At 48.2% G+C, this 27,983-nt stretch overlaps 6 protein-coding genes and 1 non-coding gene across 9 annotated transcripts; 2 read left to right on the forward strand and 5 right to left on the reverse strand.

Annotated features, from left to right (window-relative positions):
- Positions 1-1,467: 1,467 nt before the first annotated feature.
- On the reverse strand, positions 1,468-3,516 carry LOC112901265 (endoglucanase 11-like). Its single transcript, XM_025970138.1, has 4 exons — positions 3,325-3,516; positions 2,657-3,160; positions 2,412-2,561; positions 1,468-2,287 (listed from the first exon to the last, which is right to left on the reverse strand). Exons 2-4 carry the CDS (start codon positions 3,101-3,103, stop codon positions 1,679-1,681), a joined length of 1,206 nt encoding a protein of 401 aa, XP_025825923.1. The 5' UTR covers positions 3,104-3,160; positions 3,325-3,516; the 3' UTR covers positions 1,468-1,678.
- Positions 3,517-5,123: 1,607 nt separating this feature from the next.
- Positions 5,124-5,205, reverse strand: TRNAS-AGA. The gene has a single exon. It is a non-coding gene; the product is annotated as a tRNA-Ser (tRNA).
- Positions 5,206-5,774: 569 nt separating this feature from the next.
- Positions 5,775-10,421, forward strand: LOC112901264 (protein phosphatase methylesterase 1). Its single transcript, XM_025970137.1, has 13 exons — positions 5,775-6,032; positions 6,129-6,213; positions 6,336-6,406; positions 7,190-7,304; positions 7,460-7,539; positions 7,861-7,945; positions 8,038-8,118; positions 8,511-8,605; positions 8,712-8,762; positions 8,873-8,953; positions 9,469-9,541; positions 9,895-9,972; positions 10,092-10,421. The coding sequence occupies exons 1-13, from the start codon at positions 5,923-5,925 to the stop codon at positions 10,122-10,124; spliced, it is 1,038 nt and encodes a 345-aa protein (XP_025825922.1). The 5' UTR covers positions 5,775-5,922; the 3' UTR covers positions 10,125-10,421.
- Positions 10,422-10,980: 559 nt separating this feature from the next.
- Positions 10,981-13,445, reverse strand: LOC112901601. The gene is made up of 2 exons (XM_025970551.1): positions 13,137-13,445; positions 10,981-12,336 (listed from the first exon to the last, which is right to left on the reverse strand). Exon 2 carries the CDS (start codon positions 12,227-12,229, stop codon positions 11,297-11,299), a length of 933 nt encoding a protein of 310 aa, XP_025826336.1. The 5' UTR covers positions 12,230-12,336; positions 13,137-13,445; the 3' UTR covers positions 10,981-11,296.
- Positions 13,446-15,284: 1,839 nt separating this feature from the next.
- Positions 15,285-15,899, reverse strand: LOC112898960 (ethylene-responsive transcription factor ERF027-like). The gene has a single exon (XM_025967287.1). The coding sequence runs from the start codon at positions 15,897-15,899 to the stop codon at positions 15,285-15,287; it is 615 nt and encodes a 204-aa protein (XP_025823072.1).
- A 4,389-nt stretch (positions 15,900-20,288) lies between these two features.
- On the forward strand, positions 20,289-25,395 carry LOC112899950. Of its 3 annotated transcripts, none has more exons than XM_025968619.1 (18): positions 20,289-20,609; positions 20,712-20,750; positions 21,059-21,179; positions 21,275-21,336; positions 21,508-21,575; positions 21,771-21,820; positions 22,050-22,119; positions 22,329-22,449; positions 22,542-22,658; positions 22,741-22,828; positions 23,129-23,531; positions 23,615-23,687; positions 23,773-23,820; positions 23,945-23,992; positions 24,462-24,533; positions 24,621-24,776; positions 24,876-24,979; positions 25,043-25,395. In XM_025968619.1, exons 1-18 carry the CDS (start codon positions 20,379-20,381, stop codon positions 25,176-25,178), a joined length of 2,007 nt encoding a protein of 668 aa, XP_025824404.1. In that variant the 5' UTR covers positions 20,289-20,378; the 3' UTR covers positions 25,179-25,395. The 3 variants fall into 3 exon arrangements, with proteins under 3 accessions (XP_025824404.1, XP_025824405.1, XP_025824406.1); XM_025968620.1 differs by having other exon boundaries at positions 20,292-20,609; positions 25,064-25,395; XM_025968621.1 differs by lacking the exon at positions 20,289-20,609 and having other exon boundaries at positions 20,735-20,750; positions 21,059-21,168.
- A 15-nt stretch (positions 25,396-25,410) lies between these two features.
- On the reverse strand, positions 25,411-27,708 carry LOC112899952 (MADS-box transcription factor 26-like). The gene is made up of 7 exons (XM_025968622.1): positions 27,401-27,708; positions 27,233-27,314; positions 26,881-26,942; positions 26,257-26,359; positions 26,113-26,154; positions 25,966-26,007; positions 25,411-25,682 (listed from the first exon to the last, which is right to left on the reverse strand). The coding sequence occupies exons 1-7, from the start codon at positions 27,580-27,582 to the stop codon at positions 25,587-25,589; spliced, it is 609 nt and encodes a 202-aa protein (XP_025824407.1). The 5' UTR covers positions 27,583-27,708; the 3' UTR covers positions 25,411-25,586.
- Positions 27,709-27,983: the final 275 nt, after the last annotated feature.

Genomic DNA, 27,983 nt, shown 5'->3' on the forward strand with positions numbered 1-27,983 from the left:
TGTTGATCAAAGTTGTATCCTATAACAAAATAAAATACATTTTGCATTCTTAGATAGAGTGCGTACTTCATAGTAGTTGTATTTCCAACAAGTTAACTTAAAATTTGGGCAATGTCAAATTGAAGGAAAGAAAACAAAAACAATCGGTCATTGGCGATCCTTCTACATGGATCTGAACGTATTTATCCTTTTCTTCGAATTGTATTTTGACGGACATGTTATTCCAATACAAAACCATCAATAATGTTAAACCTCGCCCTCCTGTCATACCTAGGGGGTGATAAAAGCTCTAAATTTTAGCCTAAATAATATAAGGATTGGATTCTAAAAGGGTTGGGCTCTAATCTTATTCAATTTTAAGCTAAATATATGGGATCATGATCCGTTACCACGCCTAGTCATACCCCACCAGTCCTTCCATCCCCGGCGATGCTCTCCGTGGGCGCTAGATTCATGATCGTATGTACCACCTCAAAAACATGTTTTTCACCTTCACGGCGCTGATCATCATTTACTAAAGAAATACCTATTTTCAAGATACAGGATAATATAAAGTGAGAAGCTAATGTCTTTTTTTTTGACCAAGCTAAACTTTTGTTCAGCCGGAATTCAGGTCGTGTCTCAACCCCAAGTTAAATTTTCCCCTTTTGGCTGTCCGTTTTTTAGAGAATGGTCAAACTTCAAGGCCAAGCGAAATAAGAATAAATTCCATTCGTGGATCTCATTCTAAGTTACGGATGTAGCGCGCTAGTCCAAAATATAATACTCTGCCGAAGAAAAGCACGTTTTAGGGCCCTTTGTGCCATGTGAATCTCACACTTGAAAAATGTTCAAGACTTTCATATGAATTAGTTTAATCTTTTTACATGAATTAGAAAAATAGGACCCGAGTTGCAAATGGGCCTCTTGGACAAGTTGAACTGAACAAAGTCAACTCCATTATTTTTCCCAAGCACTCGTAATTTTCATTGCATCATAGAACTTATAAGTCCAAGCAAAAAAAAATGCATCTGGACCAGTCATCGAATGGCATCTTTGCAACAAAAATCTGGAAAACGGTAGTAGTTTTACAAATGGCCCTTTATCTTCCATCAATTGTTTCATAATGGAAGAACATGATCCAAATTTCTTTCGAAGCAAACTGCTGCTTACACGATCCTAACCGTTCATTTTCAACTCCAGCGCGGACCACAGTCATTCTCAGTAACGTTTTGCTGCAATGGTTGCACAGATTTTTTTTCTTCTGAACAATTATTGGTCACAGATCTTGAGCATGGGTTATGGCACTACCACTACAGCAACCGTGAAATTGCTTCACATGATTCCATTTCCACCCCTGGATTCTCCCAAATTGAAAAAAAACATACTTCCTCCGTCCCAAATTATTACTCGTTTTGATTTTTCTAGATACATGTATTTTAATATACATCCAGATATAACGTATATGTAGAAAAACTATGCACTTAGAGAAATCAAAACAATTGATAATTTGGACAGAGGGGGTAGTTAAAATTTTGTGAAAAAAAGGGACGAAAAATATCCGCTTCTACTAGCAAGCGCAGTGTAGCTCATGCTATCATCTGCTACTGCCCGCAAGGGCAATTTCTTTCTCCCCATCTACACATCAGCAAGATACATAGTTCAGCGATCATCGCCGTGGTCAGTGTGGCCAGCCGACTTAGCTCTTGTAAGCGCCAGCGAGGTAGGCGAGGCAGCCGACGAGGGGCGCGTTGGTGTACGTGGTCGGCTCGGACCGCGCGTAGTCGCTGCGGTCGTCCGGGAACGCGTCGTTCTCGTCCGGCCCGCCGACGACGGCGCCCGTGTGCACGTTGGGGTTGGCCGCGCCGGAGTAGAAGTAGCTCTGGAACCCCTCCTGGCACCCGATGTGGGCCGAGTGGCTGGCCACCGGCGGCAGGGACGACGCCCGGTGGTGGATCCGCTGCGGCCACCGCGCGCCGAAGTTCACCATGTACGACATGCCCTGGGGGTTCACGCCCAGGATGTAGTCCACCTGTTTCTTGGCGAGGGCCCTGAGGGACCTGGGGGTGACGGCGAGGCTCCCGCAGGAGAAGGTGTGCTTGGAGACGGCCATGTACTTGGCGTAGGTGGCGAGCAGGAAGCTGGCCGAGGCCACGTACTGCAGGTTGGCGTAGCCGGACTTGTGCATCAGGCCGCCGGCCGTGTACCGCGTCGTGGAGGACGGCGAGCCGGGCAGGATCCGGCAGAAGAAGTCCTCGGCCTGCTGCCGGAACGGCTCCAGCGTCTTGTCCCCGTTCACCAGAGCTCTCTGCATGCGCGCGTGCAACAATGCGGAATTCAGCAGATGAGCATGCCGCAGCATCTTACGTGTTCGACCCTTGTCCGTGCTCAGACACAGTTGATGGCCAGTGTGGTTTCGCCGTGTTACGTACCCGTGACAGGAGCACGCGCGCTCCGGCGAGCTTGTTGTCCCAGCTGAACATGTCGACGCTGTCGCTCTCGCCCAGGGAGTAGAGGTAGCCGAGGTACGAGGAGTTCTTCGTCGCCCAGAGCAGCCACGCCGACCCCCACAAGAGCTCGTCCTGCACAATCACGCGTTCAGTTAGCTGAGCACGTGCACGTACAGATTCGAGCTCGTGCGAGCGCGTTGCGTTCCGGCTTCCGGGAGCAGATCGACCTTGTAGCCGGAGTAGGACTGGTAGTAGGCGCCGATGTTGCCCCCGACGACGTCGCTGTACTTCCCCTGGTTCCGCACGGCGAACTCCATCACGTCCCGCGCCGCGGCGAGGAGCCTCCGGGAGTAGGCCCGGTCGGCGGCCTTGAACACCATGCTCGCCGCGGCGAGCGCGGCGGCAGTCTCGCCCGCGACGTCGGACCCGGGCGCCGACGCGGACACTGCGTACACGGTCCGGGGCGTGTCCATGTCCTCGGGCCGCTCCCAGCACCGGTGGTCCGCGTCGGGGTCGCCCACGCCGACGTAAAGCGCGCCCGGGGTCTGCGTCGCCGCCTTGAGGAGGTAGTCCGCGCCCCACCGCACGGCGGCGCGCGCGTCGCGCACGCGCGCCCCCATCTTCCCGCCGTGCTCCAGGACGCTCCACGACAGCATGGTCGTGGTGAAGGCCATCGGGAAGCCGAACTTGGCGTTGTCGCCGCCGTCGTAGTACCCGCCGGTGAGGTCGACCTGCCAGTGCCAGCCACGCACGTGTCAGAGCCGGGTATGGTCAACGGAAGTCAGAGCCGCAGGTCAACATGCCGACCATGGTCAAAACAGACACGTCTTCTACAACAGGGAGTATCAGAGGAGTTTGCAGTGCAGCACTGTGGCAACTGTTTAGGCCGGCGTACGTTTGCGGACGAGCCGTCGGAGAGGCCGGAGTTGGACCTCCACGTGACGGCCTGGTCCGGCGGGAGCTGGCCGGACCTCTGCCCCTGGAAGAAGAGTATCGCCTTCCCGAGCGCGTCGGCGTAATCGGGGTGCCCGCCGGCAGCGACATGGCTGGAGCCTGAAAGGAGGGAGAGGACGAGGCCGGCGATAAGCACGAGGCCCCGCGGCGATGATGGCGGCGGCATCGCCCTCGGTCGCGCTGCCGCCAATGCCGCTCGGTTCGACGTGGCGGAGCTCATCGCCATCTTCTCCTCCACCGCGACCGCTTGCGGCGCATGCCAATTTATACGACGTGCTCATCGCCATCTTCTCCTCCACCGCGAAGGCTAATTTGATCTTGCAAATTGCATGGGGCGGCTTTGTTAATGTTATCTCGAGATCGACCTTGCTCCGGGCCGCGCGCGGGTCAGAGCGGCCGATCACCCAAGATTGGGTCCTAGTCCACGGTTGGTCATCATGATGGCGCCTGGATATAGCTCCATTACCAGTGCTTGGAGTATTGTTCTGAAGCTAATCATGCTGCAAGTGAGCTCTGCTGGTTCTATAAACTGCTGCTGCGATCGGGGTACCCGAATTTTCTTTTGGAGGAACGATACCGCAAGAGCATTTAAACGGATGATCTCGTTCGGCGCGACCTCCTCTCGGATCCGGATGGTGCCTCGGAATTTGTGGTCACCGCAGGCGGCGCTTCGGTGTTGGTTGCTTGAGTGCCACGTAAAGGTGCAGGCAGGGCAATGGTGGAATCAGGCAGTGGCAGTTACAGTTACTGGTGATCATGTGGAGGATGGAAGTGCCTGTACGTGATCGGTGATTCTGTCAGTAAACTGGAGGATGCAGTTGCCAAGTAAAAAGGCTTTGAGCGATACCGCAACGCAGGGGACGCTAAATTGGATGTTGTGTGAGTTTGTCGTAGCTGAAGTCCGAAGATTGAGCGATAGGCTAAGGCCCCGTTGGGTTGATGACGGTTAGACTTTAGTCCCATCGTATTAAAAAGAATTTTATCATTTAGAAATTTTAAATAAAATTAGTTTATTTTTTTTTTCACAGATGGATGCTTATTCACGAGACGAATTTAATGAGTCTAATTAATCTATGATTTGCAACAGTGATGCTACAGTAACCATCCGCTAATTATGAATTAACATACCTCATTCGATTCGTCTCGCGAATTACTCTAGAGGTTTTGCCCCAGGTGGTTTTATAATTAAACTTTATTTAATACTCATAAATGATAAGAATATTTTTGATGTGACAGGACTAAAGTTTAGCCTGTAGGAACAGAACCCCCCCTAATTATGAATATGAATGCAAGGTCCGGAGAATAGGAAAACTGGATAGAAGGAAGTCACACCACCTTGTCGAGAGATAGAATGCACACCTTGATCTCACGCATAATCTGGATTCTAAATACTCAATCCGTCTCAAAATAAGTGTAGGATTAGGAGTTGGACGTGAGAATTAAAGAGGAGTAAAAAATAGAGATGGCACATGAAACGAGGAGGGGTAGAGAAAGGGAGAGATAGAGATAGTTGTATTGGAAAGTGAGAATTGTACTTATTTCGGGATAAATTTTGAATCTTCAAATTATATTTATTTTGTCCCACTATATTTATTTTGGGACAGAGGGATTAGTAAATTTCTGCTGCATGACCATGACGTATATAGCTATTACTGAAAAAGAAAGAACTGTGGAACTAAAAAGAAAAGGCAACTGTGGAACTGAAAAAGAAAAAAGAAAACGAAACAAGAGGAAAAAAAGCGTGGACGGTAGGATTCGAACCTACGCGGGCGAAACCCACATGATTTCTAGTCATGCCCAATAACCACTCTGGCACGTTCACGAATTGGTCGATCTTTCTCCATAAATTTATTTATTCGAAAACATCTTCCGGTTGCTGTATGCCTCCCCCAGCTGCTGGCAAGCTGTTGTTGGTCTGTTTATGTTCGCCTCATTTCGTGCATCTCCTGGCTCATTGGGGACCTTCCTAAAAACTCGAGCAAACACGAAGTCAGAGAAGGCGGGCGGGACTGGCCTGTGGTTGTGAGGCTGCGAGTCGCCGACGTCCAAGACTCCAAGCCGTCCTCGCCGTACGTGTGCCAAGCCCCGTCCGCATCAGGAGGCGACACGCGCGCGGCCTAGTGCTGGCAGTGGCCGCACGGACGCGCAGGCCAACCGCGGCTCCACGGCGCTGCGTCCTGCGGCGGACCGGCGGTGTGGCCGGCCACCAGCGACGCGACCGGCTCCGGTGGCCGCCGTGCCATCCGCCACCTGCTCCGCCGGTCTGACTCCGGCTCCAGGCCCGCCGTCTGACATCTCACATCTGTCACGCGCACGGCACTTGCCTACGGATCTAGCTTACCCAGGAAACGAAGAAAGCGGCCGTGCGAAAAACCGCCTCCGTGCGGACAAAGCGTACTCCTCTTCCGAATCGCCCGTTCCCGTCTTCCCCTCGCCACGTCCTGCTCCGTAGTGTTCCGTTCCCCCCTCTCGCGGCTTCTTCTCGCGAACACCACCACCGGCATACTCGCCAGCGCAGCCGCAGCCGCAAGCGCCGTCCATGGAGCCCGCGCCGCTCTCGTCGCTGCAGGAGGAAGGCGAGGGGGATCCCGCCGGGGAGGACTCGTCCGCCTTCTCCCCCGCCGCCGTCCCGCCCCGCCCGGCCACGCAGTGAGCCACCCGCCCCTCCCCCCATTTCTCCCGCGCCGCGCCTCCCGGATCTCCTTCCCTTCCTCCCTGTCCCCTGACTCGGTGCCTCCGCCGCAGCCACTCGCTCCAAAAGTACGCGCCGCTGGACTGGTCCGCCTACTTCGACGAGGAGCGCCGCGTCGCCATCCCCGGCACCGATGACGTGCGTGCGCTTGACGAACAAAATCTCTGGGTGGCTTTCTGTTCCGCACTCCTGCGTTGATGCGTTCTAAATGCTGGGCCGTTTGTTTTGGTTTCTCTTCCCCCTTTTGGGTTTTCTTCCAGGTCTTCAATGTGTACACAGCCGGATCGGAGGGCCCCGTCGTGTTCTGTCTGCACGGAGGCGGCTACTCGGGGTAAGCCCGCGCCACGATGTATCTATCTGTGAATCCTCTACATGTTTGGGTGCTGAATTGCGCTAAAATTCATGCCTTGGGACTTGCTGGAAATGCTTATCACTGAGGTTGATTGGACTGGGTGTAACCTAAGTGGTAGTATTTACTTGTACACTGTAAAGATACTGGTGAGGATATATCGTAAACGAATTTTTAACAAAAACTGCTATTTGTAACATTCAAATTTGTGGGAATCTAGTGCTTCAGGGCTGCATTCGAATAACCCAGTGTGGAGTGCTTGCTTTGTCTAATGAAGGGTTGCGTGCATCTTGCTGAATTTCCAGAGCACGCCTTCTGGAGTTTTTTGTTTGTCCTGGGTGCTACTGAAAATGTAGCAATAGCATCGTCTGCTGCAGTTGTGAAAGTTTTTTGTCGAATTTCGTTTCTGGTTAATGATTAATAGGACGAATGTAGAATGCTGCAATCAAATTGCTTTTGTTCCTGAAAATGTTCGCAATTGATCTTGATTCACGGTAAGGTTCTAATTTCTAAATAGCTAGCTATAGCTGTGTGAGACATGCCGCTGTTAGTGCTGTTGCGTATTTTGGCGTCTTGCCACTGCAAAGACTATTTAAAACCTTGCTTGGTAGGGAAGCATGCGAAGACAAAATTCGCCTTTTATTTCTGCTAATCTTGTAGCGCCTGCACTAATAACTTGACCTTCTTATGCAATTTTACCAGAGCAAAATTGTTTATTAAACAAAGATGTACTTACGTTACTGTGATTATTCTTTGATCTCTTAGGCTTTCATTTGCTCTAGCAGCACGTCAAATGAAGGAAAAAGCCCGTGTTGTTGCCATGGATCTACGGGGACACGGGAAGTCAACAACAAGCAATGATTTGGATTTGTCCATCGAAGTATGCAAACTTGTTTGTTATAATTGATGGTTACAGTCTAATACTTACGAGTTGATGATTGATGGTTACACTTCCATTACTGAAGTTGTTTCATGACTTGTTGCCCACTGCTGGACACAATTTCAGTCTTTAAAAGTGTTTTTTCGCCACTGCAGACTCTTACCAATGATGTCATAGCCGTGATACGTGCCATGTATGGAGATTCACCACCAGCAATTATACTTGTTGGACATAGGTGAGTCAGCATCATGCATTTTCCTCTCTTCATTTTCTTCTGTGCATGCATCCCAGGTTAACAGAAAGTTTTAGCTTGGTATAGCTGAGGCTTTCTAAAAGATATATCAGCTGAGGAGGGAATGGTCCTGAAAAGTTACTTTTCGTCGTTTTGAAACTACCACCAAAACACCATGCTCTTAATCACTTCCAGCTTCATTTACTATTTTTCTGCTTTATAGAACGCCTCTTTTATCTTTTAGCTGTTTATTTAGAATATTTCGACCAATATCTCTAAGTATTCAAAAACCTTTTACATGGAATGCTCGAACTTCCTTTTTAGCATGGGTGGTTCAGTGGCTGTACATGTGGCTGCAAGAAGAGAAATTCGAAATCTTCATGGGCTTGTCGTCATTGATGTTGTTGAGGTTTGTAACAGTTGTTCCTTATGCAGCATCTTACGTTTCTATATAACAATCTTAATCATTGCTGATTTTGGGCGCATTTCCTTTTTAAACAGGGAACAGCAATGGCATCACTGGTTCATATGCAGAAGATCTTATCCAATCGGGCACAGCATTTCCCTAGCATTGAAAAAGCAGTACGTTAATTTTGTCTACATTGTTTCTGATAGGCCTTTCTGGTAACATCAAATAACATGTATAATTGCTCATTACTCTCAGCATCTGAAAAGATATCTTGTTCATCTCCTTAAGCTGAAATGAGTTACTAACAGATAATTTGATTTGTGCACGACATCACAACAAACGTGGAAAGGATGAACAAAAATGAAGAGCAATTGTTGGATGTAACTAAATTCAGTTTTGAATCAATGTCATGTGTGCTAAGCCATGTGATCATAACCATTCTTACTAAGGAAGCAGTAGTTATTAAGCCATGCGATTACAATTGTTCTTACTAAGGCAGCAGGAGATATTGTTAAATTTATCCCCCTACCTTGTTTCTTGTTTGATCAATTTTGAAATTATGCAGATTGAATGGAGTGTCAAAGGTGGGCCATTAAGAAACATTGAGTCTGCTCGTGTGTCCATTCCGTCTACCTTGAAATATGATGAATCACGGGAATGGTGAGCAGTAACTTGCATGGTGTATGTTTGTAGAATTGTGCCTCTCAGGTTTGCCCTTCAAACGTAGTATTGGTTATTTAAGTATACCCGTTGTACTTTGTTTCAGCTATACATATCGCACTCCTCTTGAGCAAACAGAAAAGTACTGGAAAGGATGGTATGCTTTCAATCTGATTATTTTATTTAAAACGTTTCTTTCATTTTAGTAAAATCATTTAGTCTTCTGATGCCTTTTTTTTACTAAATACGCTAATGTTTCTTTGTTAGGTATGAAGGTCTTTCAGACAAGTTCTTATCTTGTCCAGTGCAAAAGATCCTGTTATTAGCTGGCACTGACAGACTGGACAGGTTTATTATTCCTGAGTATTCGAAATTCTCTATTTTCTAGTCCATGTCCATGAGTTTTACCCAACTTCTAAATATTGCCACCTTTTGCTAGTGACATAACTTAGTGTCATTCATCTTTTGCTGCTTCTCAGTTGCAAGTTGCATCAGGATGGGTTGCAAAGCGAGCTCCTGGCATATTCTATGGTTTATAATCTGTTTATTTAAAGAGATTGCATTAGCAATCACATGATTGTGACTGGCAAAATACAGAAATTTCTTGCCAGGCTTGGTCGCAAGAGCTTTTGAATGGCAAATCGGATGGTGGTAATCCACTACCGTAATGCTGCTTTCATTGAAACCAGACCTATTGTAAATTGTTTGTCATGTTCTGAAATGCTTCTTTCATTGGATGTCCAATGCTAATATCCTATTGCCTTCATAGTTAGTACTTTTCTGTAATGTGAAACACCTCCTATAACTCCATGATACACTATGGATGACAAATTGTGTAATGTATTAGTTAATACATTTTGCAGAGCTTTAACAATTGGTCAAATGCAAGGAAAGTTTCAAATGGTGGTGGTTCGGCACACTGGGCATGCCATACAGGTTAGCTCTTAATATGTTCGCATTAAGATATTTTAATATGTGGCGCTTGGGCTAGCTTTTATGGCTAGGGCCTTTTGCGCCATTCTCACCAGTGGTTATTTGTAGAAGCTTGTAATCATCCTGCTCTGCCTTGATGATCTAGGGCCACTTAAAAGAAATTTCTCAGATTCTCTGACATGTTGCTATAGCTGGAATTAGCAACAAAAGGTTCATTTGCTGAGCACTGTTTGTTGTGTTGTGCTATAGTTTGTCAACTTCTTTTCTTTAGAAAGCATTGGTTTTGGTAGTATTTTTAACCAACAAATTACAAAAATTTATGAGTTTTGACACATTATAGAAATCATTATTTTCAGGAAGATGTACCTGAAGAGTTTGCATCGCACATACTGAACTTCATATCTCGCAACAAAATAGGACCTAACGGTGTTGAGGTCAGTAATTAACCCTACCATAATCTCTCATCCTATATTTGATATATGTACAATTTCCCCTCAATTTTTTTTCCTTTCTCCATGCCTTAACCCAATTTTTGGTACTTTTCTTTTCTCAGATACCTGGCCTTATTAAAAAATGGGGACACTAGATGGGATGCACAAGGAACTGTTCCAGTATTGACAATATTTAGAAAAATGATGAGTAGATCTGCCTAAGCTAGGTCTTTTAATATGGAAGAAAAGTTCTGAGATAAAGGTCCGTGATGATCATGCAGGCATGAGCAATCAATCGTTGGTTTCATCATTTGGAGGCGACTCCAGCGTCGCACGAATTGCTTTTTCCGTGACATGTTTTTGCGACGTGTGGGTGCCTTTTGTACTAGGTTTCTTATATGTTTGTAAGTAAAGCTGAGTGGATTATAATGCTTTGCATGAAGTTTCACTCATACCAAGCAGGATAATCTCGTCACGGATAAGCTCATAACATGAATCTTCGCAGGAATAATCTGTGAGACGATAAAAAGAAAGGAATAATCTGTGCCAATAGGGTAAAACCCAAATGAAAACATCGACGGCATGGTTAACAGTTGATTAGCTGAAGATATCCCAAAATGCAAACGAGTTTTACTGATGATATATGTTTTGAGTCTTTAAAAAAAAACGAGTATGTCTATCATCCAGTATGCTTAAACATTTAACACATGGTGAACAATTCAGCTACAAGGTACAAGGTCTACGAACAGCCAAGGCCCTACTTTTCTGCATTTCTGCTCCATGAAACTAATCGGCGTAAACATATTGCATGTATGCAAAACTTAAATAGGTGAATTACTAATGTGCGAACTAGACTTACTGTTGACGATAGACTTCAGCTGCCGAAAACAATGCCAAGTAATTATAGATACCGAAGTATATTGAAGCTAGAAAATCAAATGAATGCGCCGGAGACATCTCTTATCTGCCAAAATGGTGGACATCGCGCTAAAGGATATAAGATCAGTCGTCTTAACTGCCAAAATGGTGGACTTCGCTAGGATATGAGCTCAGTCGAGAGGCTGATAGTACAAGATTTACCTCAATGTACAGAGTAAACTTTCACTAAGGAGCTAATTTACAGGAGTTCTCATGCTACATGAAGATGAAGGGGGAAAAGTAAATACGAGAATGCCATCCCTACTTTAATCTGTTCTACACAAAATTCCGGAGTAAAGTCACAGCTGCAGTTGCAAGACTAAATATGGCCACAGCCAAGGGAAGCAGAACGGGAAACCCCCTCAGTTAGTCCTTGAACAAAAAAGCTGGACATTAAGTCAAAAGGCCATCATAGGATCATGTCACGACTTGCTTGCATCTCAATATGCTCCTGATCACCTATGGCAAAGGTATCAGAAACCGGAAAATAGACCAGAATAACAATACCGACCATGGCAGCAAACATCAGCACAAGGAAGGAGACAAACACAAGAGCCTCATGGACTTCACCAGGCCAAGGAAGAACTGTTAACCCAAGAAGTGTCGCCCGGGGAAGTAATATTCCAGTGGCGACAATCAGCATATATATCCTTCGTCGGAGTCCCTTGTTGATCACCAGAGACAGCATTTGACCACCGACAAACATGACATAGATAGTCAAAATGCTGTAGAATGCCCCAAGGAATATGCTGCTCAACAATGGATATGTGCATGTAATATCGCCGTTGTGGATTGCAGAGGCAGAATACCAGTACTTTGCAATCTTTGATGGTTGATCATCATCTGAAGAAATGTGAGCACCAACGAAAATAACACAAGCCTCCCAGATGAGAGAAGGCGAGCAGAGAATGAATGCTGCACGTATGGTCTTCCGATTCCATTTCCGGTTCAAGGTACCAAGCTCTTGCTTCTGCAAAGCTGCGCTAAGAAGGAAAGAGAGCAAGAGGAACAATCCTGGTTCTGCAAACCCCAGATTTGAGATGATGTAGAATTTGCACACATTCACTTGCCATGCCCGGTCAGAAATTAGCCTCCCCTCCCCGTTCACAAAGGTGAGCCGGAGTACCTCACCGATACCCCACCAGAATGCAACCAGCATCAATGCTATCCGAGTCAGCCATGGCCCGTTGAAGTAGCTAAGCCTCTGGTAACCTCTTCTTTTGATCCACAGTTGGAAGTACACTGAGCGGCACAGGCAGATCAGGCCCAAGATGGAGACTATGGAGATGAGAGCAATGGTCACCACACCAATGATATTGGTGAAATATGTGATCAAGTGCATTACATAAAGCACCACAACTTGAGACCTCCAAACATTCTCACTTTTATCATCAACACAGGGGCTGTTCTAACATCCTACAAACCGAACAAAACACTAAGACAGGAAACCTGCAAGGAATGGGGAGCAAGACAAATTATCAACAGATGGAACTTGGAAGATATGCACAGGTAGGTGCCAGCAACACTGCTACTTATATGGAACAATAGATGAAAGACAATACTTGTCAACGGTAGACCTCAAATGGACAACACTAACAAATGAAGCTTCCAATCTACTTCATGCTTATCTTCCACATGGCACCAAATATTGGACGTGTTCAGCATCACACATTCACACGGGTCCATTACAGTTTTGCTACACCCCTTTTAATTTTCTAACAAAGCTTCATCTCACTTCTCATCCACAAATGACTTTTTACAAACATCCAAAAATGACTTTTATAAACAGAACTCTCTCCAGATCCACCAACTATTGCGTTATGATTAGGTGATCATCGCCCATTACCTAATCACATATGCAACACCAACACGACAGGGGAAAAGTGAAGAAACCGACAAGAAGTCTAACAAGAAAACTTATGCAGATTGACGCAGGAACGCTGACCAATTCAGAGGGGTAAATCAACTACATGATCTCAACCTAAAGCTCACGGGCATATAGAAGCGAAATTCCCGAATATCACTGCAGAACTAAAACCGAATTCTAAAGCACACAATCTATACCTTACCATACTATCCCCAAGTTTTAGCAGAAAAAAAATCCATCATACGGTCCGCAAAATTGAAGCCCTAACCGTACGATTGGAAAAATTCAACTAATGCTAATAAATTGAATCTTTAGGTCATCAATCAATAACCATACATCGAAATTAATTCGAGAGAGTAAAAGAAGCTGGAAGGTAAATTACCAAACGAATTTTCGAGATTGAGCAGCCGAGGAAGCGGTCGGTTGAGCCGGGCGGCAGAACAATGCGCCGGAGAGCCGAGGCGGAGCAGCGGGAGACCACCGGGGGGACGGTAGCGCGAGCCCCCCAAGCCCCCGGCGTTTCGGCCGTCGGCGATCGGCGACAGGGCGCGCGCCCGCGGGTGCACCGTGCCGCCGCTGGGATCGGTCTCTGCGTCCTCCTCCCGCAAGGCTCGATGTCTGTCCTCGTGGGAATCAGAATTGCAACGGAAAAGGAGGACAGACGGAGAGGGGGAGAGGTGGTTGGTCGAAAGAGGACAATTGCTTACAGCTGTATTTTATTTTGTTTTCTAACAACATATACATTTTTTCCGGAAACAGTAAAGTTTCGTTTCAAGGGTCATAAAAAAACCCAAAGAAGATATTCGCGAGATTCCTGTATCCAACTGTTTACTTTGTACTTTTTTTACTAATAACTATGAAAATCCGGTATGTTTGTCTCAAAATCGTAATATTTACAAAGTTGCTCGCAGCGGTGCTAGCGAAGCAATGCAACTAGCCGTTATTGATTTTTTTCGAGTGTCATAACCAGTATTTTAAAGGCGTCGCCTAGGCGCCTAGGTAGACATAGCTCGCCTTAGGCAACAGCAACAGCCACATCTTGTCATCTAGGTGTCCTTACCCAACTTGCTTTGGATCGCCTTGTTGTCTTTAAAACACTGAATACAACCAACTAGTTACCTAACTAAACCTCAGATACTGGCAAACCGATTTGGTGTGCAAGTATTTCTAAAAGTATTAACGGTTTTCACTTTTTTCACTATGTAAAGGATCGGGTGAAAGACTATTTGACACTTCTCGCGCACTCCCTTTCTTACCTCCTCTGCTAGTCCAAACAACTAAGTATACTTTGCTACTTTTAATGTTGGATCAAAGTCGAGGGAGGGTGGACCACCAATCTAGAATCCTGACAAATATAACCTAGTTCTCTCATATGATACACATCTACCATTTTCAAATCTCCTCTCATAATACTCACTATTACTGCTATAATTAGTGTCAAGAGTGTGAGCCAACCTAGCAATGATCTAGAAAACTCCAATCTAAATCGCTAACGCTATCAAAGCGAGACGATACATGTTACCAGATAAGATGTTATGCAACTATATTTTGAACCCAACCAAACAGCTGTGCTGACTATTTGATCAATTTTCAGGGTTTGATGAGCTTTTTTTTTCTCTCGAATATCCCATGCCTTATTCTCATCATTTGCATATAACCCTTCTGTGTACAGCATTGTACAACCACAAGCCGCAAGAACATGCGCAGGACTCAGGTCAACGCTACATAGCAGAGCCACATCACGGATTGTGAAACGCACGTTGACTCCTCTCCTCACGTGAGCACCCATCGTGAGTTTGTTGAGCATGTTACCCCGTTCCTTCGAGTTTTTTCCTTAGTAGCCAATTTTTATGACTGCCTTCTTCTCGGATACTGCTTCTCCGTGTGCACATGCTTGGTTCAGATTCGAGCAGCAGTTCTTTTCCTGCACCAAAAGTAGTCCCTGCATGCCACCGTGGCGAAAAATATCGTTTGCTCTACTGTACTCTGATGTGGGTAGTACGGCATGGACTAGGAAGTGTAAGCAGATGATCAGAGTGTTTTGGCTTATCACCCTCGAATGAGTCGTTTTGGGTATGAATACATACGATTCTCATAATGTATGACTGGCCAAAAACAGACCATTAACATATTAAACAAAATCTATGTACAGCATCAGTTAGCTGCGACTTGTGTGAGTACTTGCATGCATGGTCACCTCCAATGTGACAGAACACAGAGGCAGTGCAACTGCACGACAAATCAAACCATACTATCAGTAGTGGCTTTTTGTCCCAATGACCAATGCAAGATTACCATCATTTGCCTAATACAGGTGGCTAGATAACACGAACCAAAACGGCAAGCCCAGCAGCAGAAAACCAAGACACACAGGGAGGATTAAGCAATCAAGACGCGCTCACATCGGCACACACCAAAAGCACTGTGACACTTGTGAGGTTAGCAGCGTCCAGTGGCCATGGCCACGGCCAAACACTTGCAGCCAAGCCAGATTCCGGCTGGGAGCGGGAGAGAGCTTCAGAGGTAGCACCTAGCAGGCGTCCCACAGGGAGCCGTGCGACCAGCACTGGGCCACCTCCGCGTCGCCGATGCCCGTGGCCCAGCCCGGCGGGTCCAGGAGCATGGCCTCCGCCATCTCGGCCCACAGCCTGGGCGAGCCCAGGTCCAGCTCGAACTCCTCGTCGCTCCCGCCGAGGAGCTCGGCCCCCGGCCCGGGGGCGGCCCCAACGAGGTCGTCGAGCTCGTCGTGGCGGCACCGCGCCGCGGCCGCCTGCTGCTGCAGCAGCAGCAGCGCTGGGTCGCAGCGCACCCGGTCGGCGGCCTCGGCGGCCGCGGCGCGCACGTCGCCCGGGCGCGCGCTGGCGGGGCGCGGCAGCCAGCCGACGCAGCCGGGGAAGTTGAGCTGCGCGTCGCGGCCCCGCAGGCGCAGCGCGGCCACGTCGTGCGCCACCGCCGCCATCTCCGCCGACTCGAAGCTGCCCAGCCAGATGCGCGTCTTGGTGCCCGGCTGCCGGATCTCCGACACCCACTTGCCCCACTTCCGCTTCCGCACGCCCCGGTACTGCTGCTGCTGCGGCGGCGACGACGACGACGAGGTGCTGCTCGTCACCGAAGGCATCAGCAGCTTCTTGCCCATTCGGTCCATCGTTATATATATATATATATACAAATCACTTCTTGAAAATTAGCAAATAAAGGATGTATGCGAGTGAACGATGAGGAATTGGATATGATGATCGTGATCATGGCGCCCGCCTTATATATAGGCCGGCCGCGCGCGATGGGGGCACCGGCCGGGTCGCAGCAAGTCGCTTCAAGAGGCCAGCTACTATGTTAAGCTCATGATTTGATCCATGATTGGGGGGCGCAATAATGCCTGCGCCCGCGTCCTGGCGGCACTGTGCGCGCGCAGTTGCCGTGGGCGCTTCACGGCTGTTGGTTCGTGCACCACCGCTACGATCGATCCAAGCTCTAAGCTCCAGCGCAAAGGACACTACTACTACTGCTACTGTTTGGACGACGAACAGCAAAGGACACATAATAATATAATGGAGCTAGCACTGCAAGTGTACATGGACTGTCATCCTTTGTTTGTCCCATCGATTTGTCAAGGAGAATGATGAAGAGTCTACAGTATTGTGGAAATGAGGCACCAACTATAGGTCCAATTGCTTAGAAGTACGTTTTCGCTTTGAAATCGCTTTCGCATGTATTGCTATCTCCTCATTTGCTGATCTGCACGTTTGGTTTCTCCAGTACCTTCTCCAAATTCAGTGTGCTTTCCTAGGGAAGACGAAGAAGCAGCTTTGGTCGCTGGTCGCCTTGTGCCCTGGCCCATTCTCCATTGTGGGCATGGGGTCTAGTAACAGCCTGGACCTGGACTGTTCCTGACTACTCCAGAGATCCAGAGAGACGCATGGCCCGGGAGAGGACGGAGAAGCTGGCGACGAACAGTGCCGCCGGGATCTCTCGGCTCGATCTGAAGGCACACTGATGGCTAGCTCTGCATGCACACGCGCGTACGGTTGGAGAGGCACGCAGCAGCAGCACATAAAGGCTCTAGCTAGCATGGAGCCATGGTCCCATGGACGACGATGCCCTCCCTGGATGATTGGATCTTTTGTTGAAGACGGGTCGAGTCCCAAATCGGGGAAGGAGGGCATGTATCCGTGTGGGCGCCACAGAGGTAGGGCGCCACGTGTCTGTTCGGGGACGTACGTACGGTACGGGGGGGGGGGGGTCACGGGGGCCGTACCCACCGTGCCCTACCAATCATGTCTCTGTGCTCATTGCGGCGAGTGTAATCATCAACGGCATCCAGCCCACAGATAGATCGATCTGGAGTTCTGGACGGAGTCTTTTTTTTTTCTTTCATGAATTCGCTCCCAGTGGTGCAGAGCTACCCTGAAACGTTCTGGGGATTCACCTGGACAGGGGCCGGGGCCTGCTGATCGTATAGCAGCTGAAGTGTCGGAGAGATTGGCACGGAAGAAAGACCTGCGAGTTGAGCAGTGTGTGGCTGCTTGCATTGCAGCTGGTGGCTAATAAGCTACCAGTAGTAGCTATTAGCAGGACTCGCATTCGTTTCAAAAAGGCTAGCTAGTACTAGCGCTGCACCCAATCATGTAATCGTGTTTGTTTGTTATGATCTGCAGCAGGCTACACCAAAAGGGGGAAAATGCTGCTGAAGCTAACTAGAGTATTAGTTTAAGAAAAAAAACTAACTAGAGTAATGGAGAACATAATATGTAGTTAAACTATCTAGGAACAGTGAAGCGTGAGCAGTGCGTGAACAGTGCCGAGGATCAGGCTTATGGCTACTGACGAGCGCGGTGGATCCCCACGCGCGGCTGTCGCGTGTGGATTGGCATTTTCTAGGCTATACGTACAGCCGTACAGGGATCTTGCAATCATTGCCTGAGTAGTTGCAAGATCAGGGCGCCGCCGCACGGTGACCTTTAAACGGGCAAACGGCCGTGGCTGCACCTCGTAACCTGGGTTTGGCGCCGCAGCGATGACACACCCAACCGTGCATCCACAGGTCCACGATGACACGTCCAAACAATGAAGCTTATTTCCTCCGGAATAGCTGCGCATCATTAAATGAAGAAGAAAATACGCAGGGATAGTTTGATATTTCAAATAAGTGTATCCGCTTCTGAACGAGGTATTTTTCTCTTCTATGTTCGGTATTTACAGAAGAGAGACCTTTTTACCAGGAAGAAGAATCCACTTGCCTAGTGGGGTTTCATAGACGAATGGAGCCTTCTTTGGCCTTTGGTTACCAGGAGGGATGCATCACCTGCGTGCGAGATAAAGCTTAAGGCAACATATTAGGCACTGGTGCGCTAATTGTCGTCGCTCCATTTTCAACTAAGCGTCGTCGATCAATAGATCCCCGGCCCGGCTGTACGTGCGCGCGAACCCCGGGCATGTCGGCCGAAAGAGAGCCACACACGGTGGCGGCAGCCGCGCTTGCGGCCGCGGCGCGCGCTGCGTCACCCCGCCTCCGGGAGATGGGGCCCCTCGTCGACCCTCCTGACCTGACCTCGGTCGGATTTGACCAGTCGGCGTCGGCCCGCGCCGCGCCTGGTGGAGCTGGAGCGCATGCACTGCGCTGCTCTGCACGGCCGCCGGCGGGCCAGCAGGGCGCAGGACGCCAGCCGGGAGGTAGGCCACCCCCGCCGCGCCCGTGCGCGGCGGCGGCGACGCGAGGCCTACCTAGCTATCCGCAGCTGCGGATGGATGGGATCAGGAGGGCGCGGTGGGTGGATGGGCGCGGTTCGTTGTGTGTTCGTGGTACGGGCCCTCCGTGCGCGCGGCCGGGCGGGATCTATCAGAGCGCGTACGATCGAGAGCGCGTGAGCTGGCCGGCCTTAACGCCGCCTTGATCCGGCGGGCCGGCGGAATCAATCATGGATGCGCGTACCGCCGGGACGTGACTGACGACGGACCGGCCGGCGGCCGGTCAAGGAAAGGGATCGGCCGGCCGGCCGGAGGGTCGCCGCGCGCACGAGCCAGCCAGCAGCCAGCACATCGGAGGCGTCCCATCAGTACCAGACTACCGGTACGTCGATCGCCCATCCCCTTTCTCTCCTGGTCTACGCCTTTTCGGTTTGCTCGTACTAGCTTGTACCTGTACAGTGTACACGATGTCACGATCCGAGGTGGCCGCAGCTCAGAACGGCAGAAATGGATCCGCCCAGGCCTAGCTAGAGCCTATATATAGCCTGGTACCTTGTACTCCGCCACAGTCGTCGAGACATGGGGCCGTGCGCGTGCGTAGGAGTATGATGGAGCGTGTACTCTCGCGGCTGCAGCATCGGAAAGCTAGTCCACGTTTGCCTTTTTGATCACGAGAGAAGCCACACGCACACAAGTGTCGAGATCGACGCCAGCTGATGCAGTAGAAGAGACTAGACCAAGTGACCGACTAGACGGCTTTGTTAGTTGGACGCCGGGTCGATCCTTTTTATTACCGTGATGTTTTGTTTATGATTTGCCGACAGTCGCCAATGAATGCATCGGGATGCATGGAGAGATCGGATCGACCTCTCAGCAGTCAGCACTGATGGTAACAAGCAATGCAAGTTGGCCAGGCAGGCGGTCGATCGATCGGCATCGTCGTGCGTCCAATGCCTCTCCCCGCACTGCGCCCCCGCGTTCGTCGTCAGGCCACCAGCCCGCCCGCCACCGCGCGCCAGCGACAGCTAGAAGCCATGGCGAGAGAGACGCGCGAACAGCGAGCGCCACGGCCCCCGGCCCCGCCGCAGCCGGTGGCTGACGCGCACGTATCGCCGTCGACGTCCATGATTGGGTTGGGTGGTCCCCACGCGCGGCATGAACAGCACGGCCGATCCGTCGATTTAGCGCCAGCTGTTGCTGATTTGATCGCTGGAGAGAGGCGGCCGGCCGGCCTGATCGAGCGCGACGGAAGAGGACTCACGGAGGCTCGATGGTGGTGGCGCAGGTCGATCGAGATGTTTGTTTTCAGGTCGTCGGTAAGTAGAAGTTCGGTTGGGCATGGCGTCGCCTTGCACGCGCGGCCGAGGGCCGGATGCTGTTGGAGTGGACGTGCGCCGCTGGTCATCTGGATGGCGCGCGGTGGAAAGGACGGCCTAAAATTGGTTAAGGTTCCGAGGTCGGGGAGGCCTTCCGCGCTTGGAGACCCACAGCGCCGCCGCCGCGGCGGATACAACGTCTCACCAACTTCCATCGGCCGCCGCCGCCGCCGGCCAACGTTATACATCTCTCGCGCCACTGTCGCTTGAAGATCGCATTCGGCCCATATTCAATTTTCCCAGCCCACGGCAGCCTTCTTCCTCGTCTCGCGCCGCGGCGTAGACGAGGCAACCAACCATTCATGGATCGCTCTGGAGCACGTCCGCGGTGGCGGGCTCGGCGGGCCATTCCCAGAGCCTGACGGGCTGACGGCTCGGCCACACGTGTGGGCCCAACAAGCCGTCTGCGCGAATCGACCCAAGAGGCCCATCCAAAATTCGCACCTACCGACCACCGTACGCCTCCCGCGACGGCAACCACACACACGCCGGCGAGAGGCGGTGACGCCAGCTCCCAGCTCCCAGTCCCAGGCGCCCTCTCCTTCTCGCTCGCGCTGGCTGCCATGCTGCCCTTCGCTCACCCTGCGCGCCACCCCAGCCTCGGCCCCCTGCCTCCGCGGTGCGCTCCCTCTCGCGCTCGAGCCCGAGCTCGCCTACCCAACCGCGCCCGTACCCGGACGCGCGCCCGAGCGCGCCCTCCCAGCGCGGGGGCGGCCGAAACCGAGACCGCCTCTACGAGCGGCGGCGGCGGAAGCGTCCTGTCATTCCTGTGCCCGCTCCTCAAGCTCCTCGGGGTAACTAATTGATTCGTCGCATTTGTCGGTCGCCCAATTTTGTGCTTGGTTATTAGGCAGGCGGTTGCTAAAATTGGTGTGGTGCTGTGAATTGCCGCGCAGGGAGGCGATCCTTCGCAGGAGCGGAACGACGTCGTGGAGGTAAACCCCGAGGCTCAGCACACGCGAACCATGAATTAGTAACTTGGATTAGAGTCTGGAATTCTGAACTGAATCGGATGGCTAGATTCAGTGCATTCCTTATTACAGTATAAATTCGCTAAACGAATCTCTGACCGATGTATTTACTGCTGCTGATATGGTAATATGTTCGTTGGTTTTCATTTGATGCGTTGTCTGGTTCATCTATAGCAAATGCAAGTGCTGCTGTTCATGCTGGTTGTTCCCTTGTTGAGTAAACCCTTTTTGCCTGTCCTTGATGACTATATGTGGTTGCTACTCCCCCCCAGGTCACGACATCTTCAATTTCAAGTTTGGCCAGACTGCCATGGGGATCAAAAGTGGCTACTACCAGTGGAGAGAACACTGGTTCAGCAACAAGCGCTCCTACTCTGCAATTGTACGAGTTTGGTAAAAACATTAAGTTCTGTTGGCTATGACTTGTAGCACAAGGATTTCTGGCTTTCATAACATACTGATTGAATCCTTTGTTCTCCTTCCTACAGAGGCATGCCCCTTCTGTAGGAGAGTCCGGGAGGCCATGACCGAGCTTGATCTTTCCGCGGAGGTGCTCAACCATGTCTTACAGCGATTCAAGTTTTGCAAATGTAGTACGATATCATAAATTAATACCTTGGAAAACCATGCAAACGGACATAATTGTCTCATAGGCTATCCATGTAGCGTTACAACGATGTCTTCTTTTTCCCCCCTTAACTTTGCATTTTTAATGTTTCAGGTCTATCCATGTCCAAAAGGATCACGAAGGCACAGGGAAATGGTCAAGAAAATTGGAGGGAAAGAGCAGTATGTCTTTGCCTGCTAAGTATTTGCTAACAGATATCGCAATACTAGAGTTGAATATAATTGTGGATGTCTGGAAAAACTATGAATTCTATCTTTCTTCGTGGTTAACATTGCTTGCACGGTTGCACCCTTAGCACAGTCATGTATCTTTATGATATTCTCCTTACTTTCACTGAACTGTAGTTTTCTATACAGGTTTCCCCTGCTTGTTGATGCTAGCACTGGTGTCACAATGTATGAAAGTGGTAAGTTCCTATGAATCTTTCGGTTAACTTTGTGTGTTTTAGCAGTTTCAGTTTGCTAGCTGCTACAATTCCATCTCCAGGGTCTCTGAAACTTTTTGGTTGCAGCCACAAAACAGTGTCTTTAACAGTTAATTTTTTTATGAAGTGGTTCTTGTCTGGATAGCTTAGTTAAAGCTCGCTGATTGACTGCAAAATAAATATGGATGCTAATATGTGCTTGGACATGCAGGAGATATTGTGAACTACCTGTTCAGACAGTATGGACAAGGAAGGAGTCCTTCTTCTGGACTTCTTGAGAGGTATCCAGCTTTGCTTGTTTCGACAAGCTTATGTTACCTAAGTAACAGAAGTGAAATACTTCATACTTGTCGTTGATGTTGAAATGTTTTTTCCAAGGATGAAGTCTGATACTGAGTTGACTGCAACAATGAAAAATAATTTATAAAATGGGGCTAGACAAAATTCCTTTTGCTGTATGCAATTCTGAAGCCTTCCCATATCTCTGCAGTACAATTTTCACAGGATGGGTGCCCACTCTTCTTAGAGCTGGAAGAGGAATGACACTGTGGAACAAAGCTGGTGTTGTACCTTCAGAGAAGTTGGAGCTCTTCTCGTATGAGAATAATTCTGTAAGAACACGTATTTTCTTGTCCCCTTGTTAGGACTTAGGAGTTAGCTCTGTTATCTGTCTCTGATGTGGCCTTAACACATTATGATTCAGTATGCAAGGATTGTTCGAGAGGCTCTCTGTGAATTGGAGCTTCCTTATGTCCTCCAGAACGTGGGAGAGGGATCGTCTAAAATGGATGCGCTTCTAAGGATTTCGGGTTCTAAACAGGTCAGTCTAGCAATATGCCACGTCATGAGAAGCAGTAACTTGTTGCAGGATAACTTCTAACACTGGAGTAATCTTGTTGCAGGTGCCGTATTTAATTGACCTTAACACCGGATTCCAATCGGGGGACTATAAGAAGATACTATCCTACTTATTCCAGCAATACTCGATTGGTAGTTAATCCCTGTATCTCAACCAACACCCCTAGTCTCGGAAGTTTGTTGCTCAGTAGAAAGCAAAACATCCGCGACCCAGCTGTATATGCACCGTGCTGTGATCTTAGCTTCTGAAACTTCAGCGGCTTGGGTTCTTGCCAGGCAGAATTCACCAGCTATTGTTTGGCATCTTTCATGCAGAGGCTACCCAGACTACTAGTCCAATGTATCGGACATGGTTTTGTACATATATGCTCGGATACTATACTCCCTTTCACATGATGCTCGCTACATTTCTCTCTAGCTGAAACCTGAAAGCGGTATTGTTTGCAAGGGACCTGCGCAACGGGATCGTGGATCGTGATCATCTTCGGCAGGCGCGGCGGCGCACCCGTGAGCCCCTCCTGTCATCTCGTAGAAAAAAAAGGGGGAGCCGGACGCAGGGCAGGGAGCAGTTCGACGTCACGACGCTGCCGCGTTCGATAAAAACAAACGCGTCGCCGGATCGCTTTGCTTTGTTTATACACCTGCGAGCCTGCGACTTCTCGAGCCGCGTGACGGAGGCGACTCGCCCGCGGGGGGGTGGGGGTGCGGGTTTGCATCTCCTCACGAGCCGTCCGTCACCTTCTCCCTCGCGGAAGCATCTTCTCCACAGCCTCGTTCTTGGTCTCGCCCTCTCGGGGAATCGAAGGCAGGAAGGAGGAGCCATGAGCAACGAGTTGTGAGTGCCCCCCTTCGCTTCCTCCCCTTTCCATCCCCCGCTTCAATGTGCTGCTGAAGTTTCCCCTTTGATTTGGTTGGCAGTGACTACCTGTTCAAGCTTCTCCTGATCGGCGACTCCTCCGTCGGCAAGTCCTGCTTCCTCCTCCGGTTCGCTGTGAGTAGGCAACCAACGCGTGCCGTGCGTTTGCTGCAGATTAGGCCAGATACGGCAGTCTCTTACCCCTTGTGTGCTCATCCAGGATGACTCCTACGTCGACAGCTACATCAGCACCATCGGTGTTGACTTTGTGAGTGGGCGGGAGCTCCTCTTGGAAAGTTGGAATCCTCCTGATTTTTTCAGGGGGCTGCTTTTCCTGCATTTTGGCTGGTCGATCTACTGACCATCCTTTTCCCCTCGTTCTGTTTGGGCAGAAAATTCGCACCATTGAGATGGATGGGAAGACCATAAAGCTGCAGATTGTAAGTTCACCATTTTCACATGTAACGTTTGTGAAACAAATTTGTGCAATAGAACATATTACTTGTTCACAATGTTTGGATACCAGACTACCAGAGAAGCCTGGCACTGAAAAACTGGACTGCGGTCCACTTTTACCATACAGTTCCCCTGTTTGAGGCAGCCAATTCAGGGTTTGGTTAGAACACACAATGACATGGCCGTAGGGACATAACAGAACATTATATGAATATGCATAAGATCATTTACATCAATGTGAAAATATACTCTTCCCTGTTTTTGTGCCAAACTTCGATCAAGCAAGGATCTAAGTATGTTTTGAACGAAAATGCACCTTTGCTTGTATTCTTCTATTTTTCACCTTAGCTTCTCATCTTCTATTTCTGGCAAATGTAACGCTCAAACCGGTGACTTTAATGTTTGTTTTGGTCTGATACTAGCGACACCTGATGGCTGTTGCATGTTTAACAGTGGGACACAGCCGGGCAGGAACGATTCAGAACAATCACAAGTAGCTACTACCGTGGAGCTCATGGGATAATTGTAAGCAAGATCTCTCAGACTGCGAAGAAATTATCATTTGGATGTGCATTCCACTCATTCGTACATTTGCTGCTTGGGTATGCCCAGATCGTTTACGACATCACGGACATTGAGAGCTTCAACAATGTGAAGCAGTGGCTGAGCGAGATTGACAGATACGCCAATGACAGTGTATGCAAGCTTCTCGTTGGCAACAAGTGCGATCTGGCTGAGAGTAGGGCTGTTGAAACTGCAGTAGCACAGGTCAAACTTTCAATTAACCTACATGCTTCCAGATGATTATTGATGTAATCATCGGTAGTTTATCGAATGTTCATCAAATGATCGTTCACTGTGGTGCAGGCTTATGCTGATGAGATAGGCATTCCGTTCCTGGAAACGAGTGCTAAAGAATCCATCAACGTGGAGGAAGCTTTCTTGGCAATGTCTGCAGCGATCAAGAAAAGGTATGCCAGAGAAGTTTCTGATTTTTTTCTTCTTCTGAAAAGGGTTCTCCTGATGGAATTCAGGCTTGGGCATCTGATGTGCAGCAAAGTTGGGAGTCAGGCAGCCCTGGATAGGAAGCCCTCCAATCTAGTTCAGATGAAAGGCCAGCCACTTCAGCAGCAGCAACAGCAGCAGAAGAGCAGATGCTGTTCGACGTGAAGGCATAACGACCCTGTCTTGGTGTTTTTCAGGAATCAGGAAGATGGTATATCTGCTATATGTGTTTGTCTGCCTGATCTTTTATCATCAGACACTTATACAGTTGCAAAAATGTACTAGCAAGAAACTCGAGATATTTAGGTGCTGCAAACATCTAATGTAATCTGTGTCAGAACTAAGTGCCGAAATTTGATATTGCATCCGAAGAGTTCTACCATGTTAAACAGAGTGATGCATCAAGTCTTCAAAGTAAATCTTTTTACATACGCAGAACCTGCACAGATACAAACACTGGTTTCCCCAAAGACGATAGATATGAACGATCTGAGGTCCCAGTATGATAGCTTGGTTGAACTGGAAACAGCGTTGATGAGATGACTTGATCACTTGGTAGGACAGCAGCTTTGCCTATAAATAGCAGTTACTCTCCATGGTTAGCTGGAATGGTGCTTGCGGTATCATCACGGTGCCGCTGAAATTCAGAATCCCATTCTGCTCAATTATCTACAGGCACAAGATCAAGCCAGTGAGGTATGTGCTGATATCTCCCAAGACACCTTCCCCATAGAAAATCTCTCCGAATATCACGTTGAGTTAAAGAGCCTTTGAAGACTAGATCACTAGAAAGAAAAAGATATACAGTCCCTTAAAGTATGTTTGGACTCGTGTATAGATGTAGGGGCATGCAGGGAAGTTTTGAACTTAGTCCATCCCTAACTCCTAACGCAATATTTCAAACTGTGTGCCTTTTTTTTATGTTAAAGGATAGGAAATACAGATTAAGTACCCTTTCTTGAAGTATGTCATTGGCAGCCTGCAATATGCCTTCCTGCAAAATATAAACACAAAGAAGGGAATAATAGCCATGCTAGTCTCTTCTCTGTATGTAAATCTTGGTTAGATGCATGAACAGAGTGACAGATGCTGAACCAACCTTGTTCCGGAGCATCTCAATCTCCCTAGACATGATCTGCATCTGTTTGACATAAAAGATCCGTATATCAAAACTTGCAGGTGCTACTATTTTTTTAAAAAGATTCCACTTGTATCGGGAAGAGCATGAAGCCATGAACCTCACCTTCTGGGAGCGAATGTTATGTACCCACATTTCAAGATTATTTTCAAGGGCTTGGAGCTCACCAAGATTCATGTGGTTTATATCTTTCTCTCCATGAATGTACCTGCATGGATGTGCACCTTTCTCATCAGTCCCGTACTCTACTATAGCTGGTTACCAAACACTGGAAAATGCCACGATTTGTGCATTCTTGGTAGTACAACATGACCCCTCAGTTCATACCAGTAAGTTGTTCGACCATAATATAACTATGAAGCTGCATCCTCTCTAAAAATTACACAACTATATAGTGGTATGGTTTTTCTATGAGTTTTAGAAAAGAAAAGAAACACGAAGATAATGAAAGAAACATCTTTCTAGCTAATATAAAGCTACAACTGCTCTCCTGAATACACTATATGAAAGATGACATGCACCATGTGTTACTCTTGTACCATCTTTGTGCTATTATGAAGACTTTCAGTTTCTTTTCTGATTTGCATGTTTTACGCTTTATTATTTGTAAAAGCACGTGCATGCAGGATAATCAAATTCATGATTCTTCTCTAAGAAAATAAGTTTGTGACTTCTTCATGTAGAGTCCATTATGTTTTTTACTGCATGCATGTAATGCAGCTACTTTACCTTAAGCCCTTTTGAAAGAGGTCAATTTCACGCGTTAATGCTAATACCTCTTGTTGTATTGCCTGCATAAACAAGAGAATATCAGCATACAGTACCATAGTTAATGCTAACATATCTCTTCAATCAGTATGAAGTAAATCAAAATAGGTTTCCATAGAAATAATAATGCCTTATGAAGTTCTGTTAGCATCACTGAAAAACAAAAAAGAACAGGTGCGCTAAGCAAAAGTTTCCTTGTTAATCATGCACACAAAGTTTCATAGAAATTCACCATTTCTAAGCACAGGTTTATTCTGTTGATTGTTTTAAATTGCAGAGTCGCATCACTTGATGCGTACTGTCAGTCCCTGACCTGAGTTTTGTTCTGTTCACTACTTTCACCATGCATTTCTGAATAGGTTCTTCTGTACCTCTCGATCAAGCCTTGCATGTTCCTAACATCAAAAGAAATTCAAAGAAATGAAAAGGGATCACTTTGCACAGAAAAGTTTGAAATAGTAAACAAGAAAGATATACAAACCCATTGGTGGCTAAGTCATAAATCCTGCCATGAGGGGAGACCACAATGACACCAATATCAGCATCACATAAAACAGACAACTCCTTAGCTTTCTTGAGCAGGCCCATTCGCCGCTTGCAGAAGGTGACCTGCCGGTGCACCGGGTTTTCTATCCTCCTCATCTGGACCTTACCACGGGCCATCACTGATTTCTTGTTTGTGCACACAACCTCCCACTAGTTTGGACTAGCTTCTGAGACTGTTGACGAATTTGATCTCCCTCTTGCACTTGAGGCAAATGGCAACTTGGATCCGCAATGGAAGTGAGCATTTTATTGTGGCTCCTGAGGACAAGGAATAATTGGTAGGCCAGTCCTTCCACTTTGCAAAAGACTACATACAGAGATCTAAACTGTTGCCCTTGTATAAATCTACCGTCTTCGTTGTTGTTCTCAAGATCAAGTTGACTCTTAAATACCCTAGTTGCATAATAAATGCTGTTTTCAAAAAGGAGCAAAAGAAATATATTAGAGATTGTCGTCCACTGAGCACCTGAACCAAAAATATTGTTTTCATAAAAGCAATAGAGAGTCTGACACTGACA

This window comes from Panicum hallii, chromosome 7 (genome assembly GCF_002211085.1).
Source record: "Panicum hallii strain FIL2 chromosome 7, PHallii_v3.1, whole genome shotgun sequence".
Lineage (NCBI taxonomy): Eukaryota > Viridiplantae > Streptophyta > Magnoliopsida > Poales > Poaceae > Panicum > Panicum hallii.

Excerpts from the sequence above, each read along its gene's own strand:
- LOC112901265 (XM_025970138.1), bottom strand. The coding sequence starts at position 3,103 with ATGGCCTTCACCACGACCATGCTGTCGTGGAGCGTCCTGGAGCACGGC. Across the intron at positions 2,562-2,656 it reads AGTCCTACTCCGGCTACAAG|GACGAGCTCTTGTGGGGGTC; the intron begins GTCGATCTGCTC and ends GTGATTGTGCAG. Across the intron at positions 2,288-2,411 it reads CGCGCGTGCTCCTGTCACGG|AGAGCTCTGGTGAACGGGGA; the intron begins GTACGTAACACG and ends GCGCGCATGCAG.
- LOC112901601 (XM_025970551.1), bottom strand. The coding sequence starts at position 12,229 with ATGCACTTGATCACATATTTCACCAATATCATTGGTGTGGTGACCATT.
- LOC112901264 (XM_025970137.1), top strand. The coding sequence starts at position 5,923 with ATGGAGCCCGCGCCGCTCTCGTCGCTGCAGGAGGAAGGCGAGGGGGAT. Across the intron at positions 8,763-8,872 it reads GAAAAGTACTGGAAAGGATG|GTATGAAGGTCTTTCAGACA; the intron begins GTATGCTTTCAA and ends TTTCTTTGTTAG. Across the intron at positions 9,973-10,091 it reads TAGGACCTAACGGTGTTGAG|ATACCTGGCCTTATTAAAAA; the intron begins GTCAGTAATTAA and ends TTCTTTTCTCAG.
- LOC112899950 (XM_025968619.1), top strand. The coding sequence starts at position 20,379 with ATGCTGCCCTTCGCTCACCCTGCGCGCCACCCCAGCCTCGGCCCCCTG. Across the intron at positions 23,688-23,772 it reads GCTTCCTCCTCCGGTTCGCT|GATGACTCCTACGTCGACAG; the intron begins GTGAGTAGGCAA and ends GTGCTCATCCAG. Across the intron at positions 23,993-24,461 it reads AGACCATAAAGCTGCAGATT|TGGGACACAGCCGGGCAGGA; the intron begins GTAAGTTCACCA and ends CATGTTTAACAG.
- LOC112899952 (XM_025968622.1), bottom strand. The coding sequence starts at position 27,582 with ATGGCCCGTGGTAAGGTCCAGATGAGGAGGATAGAAAACCCGGTGCAC. Across the intron at positions 26,360-26,880 it reads CTCTTTCAAAAGGGCTTAAG|GTACATTCATGGAGAGAAAG; the intron begins GTAAAGTAGCTG and ends ACATCCATGCAG. Across the intron at positions 26,155-26,256 it reads ATAACATTCGCTCCCAGAAG|ATGCAGATCATGTCTAGGGA; the intron begins GTGAGGTTCATG and ends TATGTCAAACAG.
- LOC112898960 (XM_025967287.1), bottom strand. The coding sequence starts at position 15,899 with ATGGACCGAATGGGCAAGAAGCTGCTGATGCCTTCGGTGACGAGCAGC.